Source organism: Schistocerca nitens, chromosome 1 (genome assembly GCF_023898315.1).
Source record: "Schistocerca nitens isolate TAMUIC-IGC-003100 chromosome 1, iqSchNite1.1, whole genome shotgun sequence".
Taxonomy (NCBI): Eukaryota; Metazoa; Arthropoda; class Insecta; order Orthoptera; family Acrididae; genus Schistocerca; species Schistocerca nitens.
In genome coordinates, this window is record NC_064614.1 from 653,084,881 (window position 1) to 653,101,382 (window position 16,502).

The 16,502-nt window shown below is 40.2% G+C and overlaps 1 protein-coding gene across 2 annotated transcripts in view; it reads left to right on the forward strand.

Moving 5' to 3' along the window:
• The window catches only part of LOC126258863 (calpain-A-like), a 247,708-nt gene that overhangs the window by 189,963 nt on the left and 41,243 nt on the right, over nucleotides 1-16,502 (forward strand). For both annotated transcript variants that reach the window (XM_049955676.1, XM_049955677.1), the window contains exon 12: nucleotides 13,851-13,986. In XM_049955676.1, the coding sequence (XP_049811633.1) occupies nucleotides 13,851-13,986 (136 nt within the window). The remainder of the gene's footprint in view (nucleotides 1-13,850; nucleotides 13,987-16,502) is intronic.

The following is a 16,502-nucleotide window of genomic DNA, read 5'->3' on the forward strand; positions in this document are numbered from 1 at the left end:
GACTACCTTGACCCAACGTGCCCTATTCACCGGATTTAGCACCCTCGCACTTCTTCCTATTCCCGAGTATGAAAAGAGACTCGAGAGGGAAGTGTTTTGCAGATGTGGACGACGTAAAAACGCAGTGTCCTGAAAGTGCTAGCAGGTATCAAAGAGGACGAATTTAAAAGGTGCTTCAAACACTGGGATGAACATTTGGACAAGTGTATTAATGCTAATGGAGAGTACTTCGAAGGACATTAAGGTTGTATTTGAAAACAATAAAGTATATGCTTCCTAGAAAGAAATTCCAGTTATTTTTGGGTGTCCCCTCGTATACACTGAAGTGCCAAAGAAACTGGTATAGGCATGTGTATTCAAATACAGAGATATGTAAACAGGCAGAAGACGACACTGCGGTGGCACAGTTGTTAGATTGGTTACTGCTGCTACAATGGCAGGTTATCAAGATTTAAGTGAGTTTGAACATGAGCAATGGGACACAACATCTACAAGGTTGTGATCAAGTGGGGTTTTCCCATATGACCATTTCATGAGTGTACCATGAATATCAGGAATCCGGTAAAAGATCAAATCTCCAACACTGTTGCGGCTGGAAAAAGATCCTGCAAAAACAGGACCAATGACGACTGGAGAGAATCGGTTAGTGTGACGGAAGTGCAACCCTTCTGAAAATTGCTGCAGATTTCAATGCTGGGCCATTAACAAGTGTCAGTGTGTGAACCATTCAATGAAACATCATCGATATGGCCTTTCAGAGCTGAAGGCCTTCTCGTGTACCCTTGATGACTGCATGAAGCAATGTACCCTTGATGCAAAGCTTTATGCCTCGCCTTTGCCCATCAATACTGACACTGGACTTTTGATGACTGGAAACATGTTGCCTGGATGGAGGAGTCTTGTTACAAATTGTACTGAGCGGATGGACATGTATGGGTATGGAGACAACCTCATGAATCCATGGATCCCGCATGTCAGCAGGGGACTGTTCATGCTGGTGGAGGCTCTTTAATGGTGTGGGGCATGTGAAGTTAGAGTGATATGGGACCCGTGATTTATCTAAATATGACTCTGACAGGTGACATGTACGAAAGCATCCTGTCTGATCACCTGCATCCATTCATGACCATTGTGCATTCCGATAGACTTGGGCAATTTCAGTAGGACATGCGACACCCCAAACATCTAGAATTGCTACAGAGTGGCTCCTGGAACACTGTTCTGAGTTTAAATACTTCCACTGGCCACCAAATTCCCCAAACATGAACATTATTGAGCATATCTGGGATGCCTTGCAACATGATGTTCGGAAGAGATCTTCAGCCTCTCATACTCTTATGGATTTATGGGCAGTCCAGCAGGATTCATGGTGTCAATTCCCTCAAGCACTACTTCAGATGTTAAAATTATAAACAGCCAATCATTGCAATGGATAAAGAAATTCTTTACCTAGGTTTCGACAAATGTAAATTTGTCTTCTTCAGGAGGTAACCTAAGGGCAATGAACATCATAGCTTACATTAGAAAAGTATGAAACTTATAAGCCAAGAATAAATTTTAAGACAAATTAGAGAACTCTTGCATTACAGAAGTATGATAACAATGACTGGTACTTACAATTTTACATTAGTAAGGAGTAATGTACCATCACTGCTTTTACAATTGTCGGCTTAGATTCATGTGTCAAAAATAAAATATAGCCCTAGAATTAGGGTTTGTCACGTTAATATAAAATAGCTCATGGATCTTGCAGAGCTCACAACCGACTGAGTGTAGTCGTCAAGTGTAGTTTCTCTGAAAACAGGGCAGGTGGCGCTCATGCTGAGAAACATGTGCCAATTGGTGTACAAAGGCAAAGTGTAAATTATCAGTATTAATAACATGCTTAGGTAGAGAAACAATAAAAAAAGGAAGGAAATAAACACTCCCTTTATAACAGTATGGGAGCATTGGTACAAATAATATAGTTATACATCAAAAAAGGCAGGTGGCGCTTATGCCGACAAACTTACTCCCAGTGGCATATACAGCCAAAATATAAAAAATTACATTACTATATTAGTGAAGCCCACAAGCGGTATACATGTCAGAACTTTAGAATTGACAATAATATATAGTAATTCTCAAGAAGACAAATTTATATTTGTCAAAACCTAGGTAAAGAATTTCTTTATCCATTGCAACTGGCCGGCTGTTTATAATTTTATTACGTGAAACTGTTGCTGTTGTGCAGCTATGTTTAAAATACTGAACTTCAGATATTAGTCAAGTCCATGCCATGTCGTGCTGCGACACTTCTGCCTGCTCGTGGAGGCCCTACACGATATTAGGTAGGTATACCAGTTTCTTTGTCTTTTCAGAGAGAGAGAGAGAGAGAGAGTGTGTGTGTGTGTGTGTGTGTGTGTGTGTGTGTGTGTGTGTGTGTGTGTGTTTTTGCCCTTACAGTGTTAAAGAATATCTTGAAGTTAAAAATTGAGTAAGTTTACAGTGCAAAGGGAAACTGTAATAAATTTAAAACTGTGTATAGAATCACTTCCAAAATGTAAGATGTATGAATTAGTATTTCATGCCAAAATGCTGATGCTGCTATCTCCTACATTTTCTCTGTTTTCCTGTCAGTGCTAAGTGGAGACCAAGAAGTTGCAGAAAAATGAACTATATTACCAATGGTGTCTTTTGTAATGTACTTTTAATGACATCTTTTGTGAAAATAAAAATTCTGTTACACACACACACACACACACACACACACACACAATGTGTCCAATATCGTTGTAAGAAATGATCCATGAACAAATAATAAAAGAAAGGAACACTGGAGTCAGTGGCATTACATTCACTATATTTTGCTTTATGAAGCCTCAATTATTGCACCATACAAAGTCATAGTTTGACTGAACATGTTGATTCTTCCCAATTTGAATTCCTTATTGGATAGATTTATCTTGCTCTATGACAAGTTTTGTAGATTTCTGGACTTTGCTTATGATCAGCCATTCACTAAGTGAACTGTGTTCCTGCACACTACCCAAAACTTCCTGATTGTTCCTCTGATTTGAACATCCTCATTTATAATAGTGATAATGTACCTTGTTTCTAGTTGCTCTTGAGTAGGATAGAAAGTTAATTTTATGATTGGAATAATAATAATACACTCCTGGAAATTGAAATAAGAACACCATGAATTCATTGTCCCAGGAAGGGGAAACTTGATTGACACATTCCTGGGGTCAGATACATCACATGATCACACTGTCAGAACCACAGGCACATAGACACAGGCAACAGAGCATGCACAATGTCGGCACTAGTACAGTGTATATCCACCTTTCGCAGCAATGCAGGCTGATATTCTCCCATGGAGATGATCGTAGAGATGCTGGATGTAGTCCTGTGGAACGGCTTGCCATGCTATTTCCACCTGGCGCCTCAGTTGGACCAGCGTTCGTGCTGGACGTGCAGACCGCGTGAGACGACGCTTCATCCAGTCCCAAACATGCTCAATGGGGGACAGATCCGGAGATCTTGCTGGCCAGGGTAGTTGACTTACACCTTCTAGAGCACGTTGGGTGGCACGGGATACATGCGGACATGCATTGTCTTGTTGGAACAGCAAGTTCCCTTGCCGGTCTAGGAATGGTAGAATGATGGGTTCGATGACGGTTTGGATGTACCGTGCACTATTCAGTGTCCCCTCGACGATCACCAGTGGTGTACGGCCAGTGTAGGAGATCGCTCCCCACACCATGATGCCGGGTGTTGGCCCTGTGTGCCTCGGTCGTATGCAGTCCTGATTGTGGCGCTCACCTGCACGGCGCCAAACACGCATACGACCATCATTGGCACCAAGGCAGAAGCGACTCTCATCGCTGAAGACGACACGTCTCCATTCGTCCCTCCATTCACGCCTGTCGCGACACCACTGGAGGCGGGCTGCACGATGTTGGGGCGTGAGCGGAAGACGGCCTAACGGTGTGCGGGACCGTAGCCCAGCTTCATGGAGATGGTTGCGAATGGTCCTCGCCGATACCCCAGGAGCAACAGTGTCCCTAATTTGCTGGGAAGTGGCGGTGCGGTCCCCTACGGCACTGCGTAGGATCCTACGGTCTTGGCGTGCATCCGTGCGTCGCTGCGGTCTGGTCGCAGGTCGACGGGCACGTGCACCTTCCGCCGACCACTGGCGACAACATCGATGTACTGTGGAGACCTCACGCCCCACGTGTTGAGCAATTCGGCGGTACGTCCACCCGGCCTCCCGCATGCCCCCTATACGCCCTCGCTCAAAGTCCGTCAACTGCACATACGGTTCACGTCCACGCTGTCGCGGTATGCTACCAGTGTTAAAGACTGTGATGGAGCTCCGTATGCCACGGCAAACTGGCTGACACTGACGGCGGCGGTGCACAAATGCTGCGCAGCTAGCGCCATTCGACGGCCAACACCGCGGTTCCTGGTGTGTCCGCTGTGCCGTGCGTGTGATCATTGCTTGTACAGCCCTCTCGCAGTGTCCGGAGCAAGTATGGTGGGTCTGACACACCGGTGTCAATGTGTTCTCTTTTCCATTTCCAGGAGTGTAATAATAAACAAATTGATTGGAATTATTTGAATGTTTAATATAACACAATGGCAGTATGTGGTTCCACTTCCTTGATTATTGGAAACTGTGTCACATAAATGTGACTTGTATTGCAATTAAGTTCTCTTGTAGAATCACAACATAAAACTGGCCACTCTACTCACCAATGAAAGCAAAAATTTGTATTTATTTACATAAGTAATAGTTAAATCAGAAATATTAATTGAAACATTAAAAGTAAAATGTACTTGCTACTCCCAGAAAATAGATGTTCTTGGTAGATACTGCTTTTTAGTGACAACATTTTTGCAAGTCAGTGTTGGTCCTCAGATGGGAAATAAGTTGTATTCCCTCCTACATGTAATTCTTTAATATAATAAAACTTTCATAACAACCTCTACAGAAAAAAGAAGTTTACAGAGTTAATTTTCACTTGACTGATAAATCATACCAATCAGCAAATGATTCATTCATTCATTTATTGTGTTCTACAGATTTGGTCAAAAGAACAGCTTTTTAGGATTGTGGATCAAGTTATGTGAAAGGTGATTTGTTCATATTATTACATACAATTTTCAAATCATTTGATTTTATATATAGGAAACAAGTCAAGATTTACAATACGGACACTTCTAAACAGAAACACAGTAATTTACATTATTTTATATACATTTCTGAGATACTACTGCACAAATACAGACTATAGTTTCCAGTACGTAAAATATAAAATATATAATTTTCTTTTTCAAACTGTGAAATGAATTCTCCATTAGAATAGTTAAACTTTTCCACTAGAAAAGAAAGACCAATCTTTTCAGTGAACCAAGCTCCATGTTCTATTTATTACTGACTTTTATTTTATTGTAAATTTTTAATCCAATACACTCTTGTCTTTGAGCATAGAGTTTTAAGCAATAGGTCAGAAGTTTAAAATTTTATCTGCAGTGGATGCATTAGTTGTGGTGGAAGTGGAGAATGTGAAGTGTATGCTGATTTTTTTTTTTTTTTTTTTGTAATAAAAGCAACACTTAATATATGAGAAGAGAAAGAATAGGTAGTATTTTTCAATTTTTAAACAGATTGGCAACACACATGTTCTTAATTATTTTCGTTTGTACTATTAGGAGCCTCATGACATTTGTTGAATTCCCTCAGAAGATTATGCCATAACAAATAATCAACTCAAAGCAGCAGTGATAGTATGTCTCTCCATTGTCTATGTGTGTGACACTTGACAAAATAGGCATTGCAAATGCTAAATTGTTCAGTTTATTTGCCAAGTAGTCGATGTGAACCTCCAGTTTAAATTTTCATCAAGGTTTAGGCCTAATAACTTTATATGGTTTGCTTCTGCAATATCCTTATCATCGTAAGTTATTTTTTTTCACTGTGTTCTAAATCTTTAGCTTCAAATCCCATCATTTTGGCTTTAGTCACATTGAGTTGTAGAACATTTTGACAGAACCAAGGGTCAAGTTTTTCTAAAGTACTTTGACACATTGTGGAATTCTTTCAGGCACACTATTTTCAATTAGAACTGATGTATCATTAGCAGATAAAACTGAATGAATGTCAGTAGCACATGGTAGGTCTTCAGTGTACGAAAGAATTAGATAGGGACTCAATATCAAACCTTGTGGGACTCCTTCAGAAATTGTTTTCCAGTATGAAAAGTAGTTGCTTGAAGCTGAAGTTACAGTTACTGTTTGTTTCCTATCTGTTAAGTAAGAGTTGAGTCACTGTCAAGCAGTGTTCCAGATTCCACACATCTATAATTTGTGGAGTAGTAAGGAATAGTTTGCAAATAGAATGCTTTTGTCACATTGTAGAATAATCCTGTGATTTTTTTACCCTAATCTAATGTGGAGCATATTTTTTGAGTAAACTCATTGATGGAATTTACATTCTTTTTCCCTGTTGGAATCCAAACTGGTTTATAAATATTATGTCAATTATAGTAAGAAATTTTTGAATTTTTTCCCACAATCTTTTCAAACACTTTAGAGATGACCAGATAAGGTATATCTTCTGTGAATTCTTTTTTTATTAGTGTTTTTATTTTGACATTTTTCAGCATTTTTGTAAATCATCCCGGCTTAAGAGATTAGTTTATAATAATCGACAGCACTTGTGAAATAATATCATATACACCCTTGATTTTGCATCCCACCCAACTGAGGTTGTGTATTTTAAAGACAATATTTGATTTTCCACATCCCTTTGGGTGCTTTTTTCCAATTGTTTAAAGAAGTGATCTGGTTGTTTTCCAAGCTTATGAAATTTGCCATGTTTTGATAGGCTGCCATATTTACATGTATTTTACTAAATTTCAGAATAATTCTTTGAAGCATTTGACATCTGAACAGAGACTACAATAATATCATTTTCAAATTTAATTTTCGAAATATCACGACTTTTCACTTTAGAGAGATTAGTTTATAATAATTGACAGTGGTTGTGAAATGATATCATATAAACCCTTGATTACAGATGTATTTCATCCTACTCAGATTAGGTTTTATATTTTAAAGTCAATATTTGTTTTTCCACATCCCTTTGGGTGCTTTTTCTCAAATTGTTGAAAAGATGTGATCTAGTTGTTTTCCAAGCTTATGAAATTTGTCCTGTCTTGATAGGCTGCCATATTTACATGTATTTTACTAAATTTAAGAAAAATTCTTTGAAGCATTTGACATCTGAACTGGGACTACAATTATATCATTTTCAAATTTAATTTTCGAAATATCATGACTTTTCAATTTGGTTCCTAATTCTCACTGAATAACTGACCAAATTGCCTTTGTCTCATTTCTGTGTTGGAGGATGGATGTATTATTTGCCATTTTTTAGCTGCAACTACAACTTTCATGAATACAGCTATATACTGCTCAACATGCAAAATAAAATCAGGATTTATGTTTGATTTAACTCATTGTGGATCTGTCTCTTTCTGGCACTAGATATTTTTATTCCTGGTGTAACCCATTTCAGTTTACTGCTTTTTCTCTTTTGCCAAGATCAGGAGAAAAATATTCATTAAACACACCTACAAAGCAATTAAGAACTTTTAGTTTCTGGTGCTTGAAGCAACAAGAGTCAAATGGTAGATTGTAATAATAATAACAATGCAGTTCACTGATCTACTGTTTTCTCTAGTACCTTTAGAAAAATGTTCATTGAAATCAGATTTCTGATTTAACTAATGAAGTTTGGTGGAATCACTGATTTCAACTAACACATTACATTGACGTCTGTTGTGGTTTTAACTTTTTTATTACCTTCTTGCCGAAGTTTTTCCAGGAGACATTGAAATGAACACTTTTGTTATAGCACACCAAGGATTCTATAGAATCTCTGTATTCAGATCACTTAACTCTACAGATCAATGCTCAAACACAGTCTCTTCATTTAAATAATTATTTTTTTCATAATTCACAACTCACCAAAGCATCAACAAGAATGCAAGAGCATCCATACTAAATACTAAATACTAAAAGACAACCAACTTTTAGAAACTCAATTAGTACATTATATTAACAATTAATTATCACTATACTGGTTAATATTGTTTGTGCTTATTCTAGCTTCAAAGTAACCTACTAAATCAGGGGGAAAGCCACTACTTCAAAAACAGCTGCTATTTCCTCAGTTGTATTAAATAAATAATTTTGTCTTTTATTTATACTTTAATATTTACATGGTTATATTACTAATTTTTTTCAGTGAAAGTAGTTACCTACATCCATAATGACAAAGGTCAGTTTACAATATATTACTTATTGCATTTATCTTGTATAGCTAATGAGGAATGTTTTTACTTTTTACTCCATTAAAAATTTACACAGGAAAATAATGAAAGATAATATAAATTCTGATTGTGTACAAATAATATTAAAAGTTCTAGAAAAAGTAACATTTCTTCAAACAAGTTCAAAGCAAAGCCCAAAATAACTATTTAAAAACAGATTATACCTATTAGCAAAAGAGGGCAGCAGGATAGGCCCACAATAACTCTGCTCTACATTGAGATGACAATGTCATTTAATGTCATGAGGTATCTCCCAATATTGTGTTGTACCTCCTTTTGCCCAGCATAGTGCAGCAACTTGATGTGGCATGCACTCAGCAAGTCCCCTGGAGAAGTACTGGGCCATGCTGCCTCTGTAGCCATCCATAATTAGAAAGTCTTGCTGGTCCAGAATTTTGTGCACAAACTGGCTCTCATTTATGTCCTATAAAGATTTGATGTGATTCACATCAGGTGACCTGGTGCCCAAATCATCCATTGTCTAGATTGTTCTTCAAGTCAATCACAAATAATTGTGGCCTGGTGATGTGGTGCAGTATCATCCATGAAAATTCCATCATTGTTTGGGAACATAAAGTCCGTGAATGGCTGCAAATTGTCTCCATGTACCAAACATAACTATTTTTGGTAAATAATTGGTACAGTTGGACCAGAGGACCCAGGCCATTCTGTGTAAACACAACTCACATGATTATGAAGCCACTAGCACAGTACCTTGTTGACAACCTGGGTCCATGGATTCATTGGGTCTGTGCCACACTCAAACCCTACCATCAGCTCTTACCAACTGAAATTGGGTCTTATCTGACCAGGCCATTGCTTTCCAGTCACCTAGGGTCCAACCAATACGGTCACAATCCCAGGAGAGGCGCTGCAGGCGATGTTGTGCCATTAACAAAGGTACTCGCGTTGGTTGGTTGCTGCCGTAACCCATTACTGCCAAATTTTGCCACACTGTCCTTACAGATTTGTTCATGGTACATCCCACATTGATTTCTGCAGTTATTTCATGCAGTGTTGCTTGTCTGTGAGCTCTGACAACTCTATGCAAACACCACTGCTCTTTGTCATTAAGTGGAGGTTGTCGGCCACTGTGTTGTCCATGGTGAGAGTTAATGCCTGAAATTCGGTATTCTTGACACAGTCTTGACTATGTGGATCTCAAAATATGGAATTCACTAACAATTTCTAAAATGGAATGTTCCTTGTGACTAGCTCCAATTACCATTCCATGTCCAAAATCTTAATTCCTATTGTGCAGCCATACTCACACCAGAAACCTTTCCATATGAATCACCTGAGTACAAATGATAGCTCTGCCAGCCACTTTCATACCTTGTGTACACGATACTACCCCATCTGTATATGTGCATATTGCTAACCCAAGACTTGTGTCACCTCAGTGTATATCAGTCAACTTTACCTTTAGCTTCTGATGCCCCTTTTTTCCAAAACTACACAATGTTTAATCCACTTTTTATCACTATTATGTATTTTTTTAGCCAATGTTTAGTACATTTAGCGACCACAGGAAGAAGAGTCACTGAGAATCAAATTTGATAATTAGTAATGACAAAATTTAAATACTAACAATATTGTGAAAAGTTTAGATTGTTACTCACTGTAAAGATAACACATAGAGTTGCAGACAGGCACAACAAAAAGACTGTTACATACTGAACTTGTGGCCAAAGTGTTCTTCAGAAAAGAAAAGAACACATACACACATTCACACAAGTTAGTACACCTCACACAAACATGATTGCTCTCTCCAGCTGCTGCAGCCAGAATGTAATGGTGTCATGTCAACCAGAAGCTGCAATTTGGAGTGTGGTGGGAGGGGGGAGGGATAGCAGGGTACATGTGGGAGGTAGAGTAGTCAATGCTGCCTGTCGGAACATACAGGGACTAGATGGTAACCAGCAAGACTGCCTGGCACAGTGATGGGAGGCTGTGGGGGATGGAGGGCATGGTGGTAAAGGGGAAGTGGGGGGGGGGGGGAAGATCAGTGGTATTTGCAGAGAGCAGAGCACAGTGAGGCTGTGAGGGCAGGTAATGTGAATTTGGAGGAGGCGATAAGATAGAGAGGGTGAAAGGTGTTGGGTTGGGAGTGTGAGGCAGTAGATTACTGTAAGTTGAGACCAGTATGATTTTGGAAGTGGAGATTTTGTTGTAATGATAACTCCCATCTGTGCAGCTCAGAGAAACTGGTGGAGGAGAGGATCCAGATGGCCTGGGTTGTGAAGCAGCCATTGAAATCAAACATGTTATGTTCAGTTGCTTGTTGTATTACAGAGTTGTCCACTTTGCTCTTAGCAACAGTTTGGTGGTGGCCATTCATCATGGTAGATAGCTGGTTGGTAATCATATCAATATAAAAAGCTGTGTATTTTACTGGCAACCAGAAAATCACTAGTCTGCCAACTGACATACTTCAGCAAAGCACTCCATGCAATGGGAAACATGTGTAGTTGATAACATTAGAATTCACAGTGGATACAACTGATGAGAAGTATTATTTTTATGCTGAGACTATTCCAGAGCTGAAACACCTGCACTAGGGAACTGGCATAATAGTAATGTAGGAAATGCTCTTGAATGGTGTAAACCATTTGTAAAGATTCTGTGACTTGTGTGCTGATATTAGTGATAGTGTGTAGAGATAGCTTGGAAGACATCAAACTGGGGTTCAGTTTATGTTTCAACCATAGTTGCATAGTAATATGGAATGCATTTACACGTAGTTGGGCAGCATGGGTGCTACAGAGGTGGATCTGCCTGGCTTTAGTCATCTCTAATATATTGATTAGGTTGGACAGTTCCCCATGCATAATTGTTAGTTCACAATCAATGCTTTTCAAAGTTTCTCATACTGGTGCTCCAGCCCTAGTCTAGTGTAGCTTTCTTACTGGTTAAGCATTGTAAATGGATATCTACTACTTGCCATGCCAGTGAAAAAAATGATCATTAGATCATTATTGGAATCTTACATTGAGGAGATAGAGGGTTCAATCTAACCTGTGTCCAACTAGCACTCCTTTCCCAAGGTCTTTTCATCAGGCTTGATCCTGTTCCTTTTGTGCCTCAACAAGTAAATGGTCAGCAGTGTCACACCATTGCAAGTGACAGATAGCCTACACCCTGGCCCCTTTCTGGGAAATGACGCCCGGTCGCACATCCAGTCTGTTGTGCACTCTCCCTATCCTCAGTATCTACACCTATTCTTGGCCTCTTCCCTAATTTCAGGAATGTATGCATTCTTTGGCATACCCACTGACCTACTTACATTGTAGACACCTCATACAGTCATCATTACAATACACTCCTATCCCACTCCCTAACTTTGAGCAAGTAGTAGATATCCATTTCTATTTCTGCCAGAGTCAGCACGGTCAATGGTGAAATGGCAAATGCATTTGACGATGCTCCTATTTACCCAGTCTTCCCATGTGAATTCCTGATTCCAGCTTGGTGTGTAACAGGCAGTGCAGTGTAGTGTGCTATGCACTGGGTTGCCTGGGATGCTATGAGATGAATGGATGGTCACACTTTTTAACCATCCCTTCTGATTTATATGCAAAGCTACTCACTTGTAAATTCTAGTTGTACAGTTAGTTAGTTTCTTTAGTAGTGTTGCCATCTTATTGACAAGAATTTGTTCATTGCTGAAAACTGGCAGAATTCAATTGTCTCATTACAGCTGTCACTTCTACAGGAATGAGCTGTCCTTTCGTGAGCAACTTTAGCCCAACAATACTTTTCCATACAATCACACCCCCCACCCCTGCCCTCTCACACTCTGCTGGTCCCCTCTTATGTTATTCTCATCTGTGGTCAATTTGATTGAACAATCAGTCTTATATTTATGACTTTGTGAGTCACATGTTTACTACTTCTGCTTCATTCCTATGGCTACACCTAACAAGCCACACACGTAACAACTTAAATTTTTCTCATCACCCAGTGGATCCCTGTGATTACTTTGACTACTTCCCTCTAATATGATTCAGCTATACTCTGACAGATAGCTGCCCTCGACATTACATGTTATTATCAAGACACTCACCCCCCACCCCCACCCACTTGTGAGCATAATGTATCACCCAGCCTGGTTTTGCAGCTGTACTACTAGCTGTGGTGATTAATCTCTGAGTGCCTGTGCAAATTAATCAAGATAAGGTGCTACATTCTGGTTACTGTGTTGTCTATTATTAGAACGTGACCAATTCAGATACAGCCATCCTCTTCTGGAGTATGTAATGTATAACTTGACATGCTCTACATCCCTGAGGGTTTTTATTCATGACAGGAATTGTGGAACACAATAAATGAATGAATCTTGACTTTAAAGAAGCTTTTGATTCAGTAGCAAATTGATGCTGGTTAAAAGAAATATGGTTGCATTTTAAATCTAGCCAGATTTGTGATGGGACTGAGGGCTTCTTAACATGCAAAAGACAGCATGTTATCCTAGACAGAGTCACCCCACAGGTGCAAATGTAAATTCACATGTGTCACGGGTAAGTGTGATGGAGTAACTACTACGCATATCACATAATAAAGATAAAAAGAATAAACTTAGATGCTATCTTAGAATACTTGCAGAAGATGTAGCTACCTGTGAGTAAGCATTAACCATAAAGTTCCAGTATTTAATCACCCATTTATGAATGGAATGAGGAGAAATGCTGATTAAATTAAATAGAAAGTACTCTTTGCCATACAAGTTACATCACCTTCCCAGTCAAAGAAATGGACCTCTGTATAAAAGTTACATCATAATAAAATGCACACATCACTTACATTGGGTTACTGTAATAAGAAAAGTTGTGGCAGAATGTAAATAATTTAGGAGTAAAGGAGATCACTCACCAAATAGTAGAAGCATTGAATCATCGACAGGCACATGCAGATCCATTGTCCCCAAACCCTCTTCCCAACTGTTTCCCATTCCTCTGTCCTGTCCTGTCGAAATCCATGCTATCTTGTCATCATCATCATCATGCACCATTCTTCACCAGCTCTGGTACCCATGGACTGCACACTCAGGTCATGTACCTGCCATGCTTCTCTCCCGCATTCCTAGCCACTACACCTGTTACCTCCCTTCTGGCCACTAGCTGCCCATCCCCAACCGCTCTTCCCTCTTCCTGCCTCTTTCTCCCTCAATCCACCTCATCAGACATAACTTCCATTCCACCCTACTTCACACGTTGAACTGCAGCCCTGGCAACGTGCATCCAGCTGGCACCAATTCTTGTGAAATCTAGCATGTTTTGATTCTCTTTTGCGTGTGCCTGTTGATAACTCAATGCTTCTGCTGTTTGGTGAATAGTCTCCTTTATTCCTAAATTATTTACAGTGAATTAAAGAATTTGCATAATCAAGACAATAAATATAATAATATATGTGGAATGGGAAGTGAATGTTCAGTAAAAATAAATAAGTAATTTTTATTACTTTTAGGTAACTTCGCAGATTGAAAAGGAGGATCAAAAACAAGAAGATAAAATAAGACAGTTCTTCAGCAAAATTGCTGGTGATGACATGGAAGTGGACTGGAAAGATCTCAAGCAGTTATTGGATTATGTAATGGCAAATGGTAAGCATACAAGAAAGGATATGTAGGTATAGACTTCACAGCATAAAAATAATTTATTTTATTTCAGCATTGTTTCTCTCAGGTTTATTAACAATATAAAGGTTCATCTGTGGGCAGATTTCCACAGAGACTCTTGTGAAGAAAATCTTGATGTAATGTAGAAGAGATTGGTACCACCCAGACATTTAGCTGTATAATAAATTTATGGAAAGTGACCATTACATTTTTTTTTTCAGAACTGGTATGAGGCTACAGGCTCACCTACTTGCCAGAAGCATCCAGTCTGACTAAAGCAATAGCCATTCTACCCCAATGATTTCTTATGTATTCCCTACATATTCTTTAGGGTAAATTCACCTAAAAGACAGAGCTGAGAATAAATATACACCGAGTGACAAAAAAAGTGAAGCATCCAGAAGGGGAGGAGGAAATGTAATGAAACTTTATGGGGTGAAAGGGTATGTGATGTTATTTCAGAGCTTACAAAACTGAGTCAAATTAATAAAGAGCTCGGCAGTATGAGGCCACTTATCTATATGACAATACAACCCCTCTGTCCTGTATGCACACCTTACTTCTATTTGGAAGAGTGTCATAGAGCTGTTATATCCCCTCCTGAGGCAAGCTGGCCCACAGTTTTTGTAACTGATCCTTGATATCCTGGTTCCTAGCCCTGGGATAGATTTGGTGTCCAAGCTGCTCTAGTACATTTTCTTGGGGGCATATTTGGGGATCTGGCTGGCCAAGGGAGTACCTCAACATCATGAGAACAGCTCACACAGACATGTACCACATGTAGATGAGCATTGTCCTGTTGAAAAATGGCACCACAAAATTGACACATGAGAGGTAACATGCAGACGATGTTTGTGATGTACCTTTGTCTATCAGAGTTCTCTCAATTGTTTCCACCTGTGACCTGAAGTCATACCACTCCCCACACCATGATGTCAGGAGTAACACTGCTGTGCCTCAGCAAAACATGGGAAGAATGTAACCTTTCCCCAGGTTGCCACGATACCTGCTGTCCGCGCTAATCCAGAGTAGTGCAGAAACATGATTAATTGATGAACATAATGTGCCACCATTTGTCAGTGGTCCATGGTTCCTGATCAAGCACCACTCAAAATGCAGCCACTTCTGTTGCATTGTTAACAGCAGTCTATGCATGGAACAGTAATTACATAGATGTCTGCTGCTAGTTTGTGACCAATGATGTGGAATGATACAAAATGTTGCACGATGTCCAGGAGCCCATTACTTGTTCTCAGATGGAAGGTGCAAACATCAAGGGTTTGAGATGGATTTGGTGCACAATAAGATGAGCCTTCCGTGTTGTAGTCAGACATGAATAATCAGAACCTTGTCAAGTATGCCTCTCCTCACATTCCTATGCTGTCCAGTGTCAGGCCACTGTCACACCTGAATGCCCCACAAACTGCATGATTTGACCAACTACAATGATGGGTTGCCATAATAAAATTGAGTACGCCCAAAAGATGCTTGTAAAATGTACAAAGCATGATTGCTGAGTGTGACAGGTTTAGAAAAAAGCAGGGAAAAAATTAATAATGAATGGAATATTTCTGTGAACAGGGATAAATGCCTGAAAAAACTTGTGGCGGCAGCACCGTCCAACGCACGAAGGGCTGAACTACAGCACTGCCGACACAAGTAGGGGCAGCTGTACCGTTACGCCGAATTTCGGCAACGGTGCGTGGCACACCGGACCGCACGGGGACCAAAGCAGGCGGACATTGCGAGCTGGTCGACGCGACACAACACACGTCTCTCAGTCCTCCCGCCGCGGACCATGTGTGTCGAGTCAACGTGACTCCACCGTAAATGCGTACGCGCGGTCGTAAACGCAGTCGCCGTTAAAGTGTCTTTCGCTCCTTTGTGGACGTTACGGCGCCTCCGGTCACGCCAGGAGCAGAACATTCTGTGACGCGGCCTTTTGTCTCGCTCGGTCCACGCGGTCGCGCCACGGCTCATCACTGGAGTGTATACCCTCCGGGATCGGTGATCGAGCCGTGCCGCCAGTGCAACGCACCTGTATGGACGGACACTAGCGACGAATGGTGTTTGTCATTTATTGTAACGGTAGGAAGAATAAATGTCTCCTGTCCCGAAACTGCTTACTCGTTTTTGTCACCAAGCCTCTCCCTTGAGCATAGTGCGTGGGCGCAGTGATAAAGCCGGTTCACTGCACGTGAGTGACTGTAAGCAGGGAAACCACATGTTCCCGCTTCACTGGTGACCATGACGTGATCTGAGACTAAAAAAAAAAAAACACGTGGTGACGAACGTTCGTCGGTATGAGAGACATGGAACCGCGAGTAGATTTGCGCGTATACGCCCACACCGAACAGTGCTCCGTAGTAAAATTTTTTTTTTTTCAACTAACTCTTTTTCTTTTTGTGTTGTTTTTGCGCGCGTATGTTTTGATCGCAGACTGCGTAGTGTTATTCTTTTTTTCGTGTGTTTCCCTTGTCGTGTTATTTTCACTGTGTACT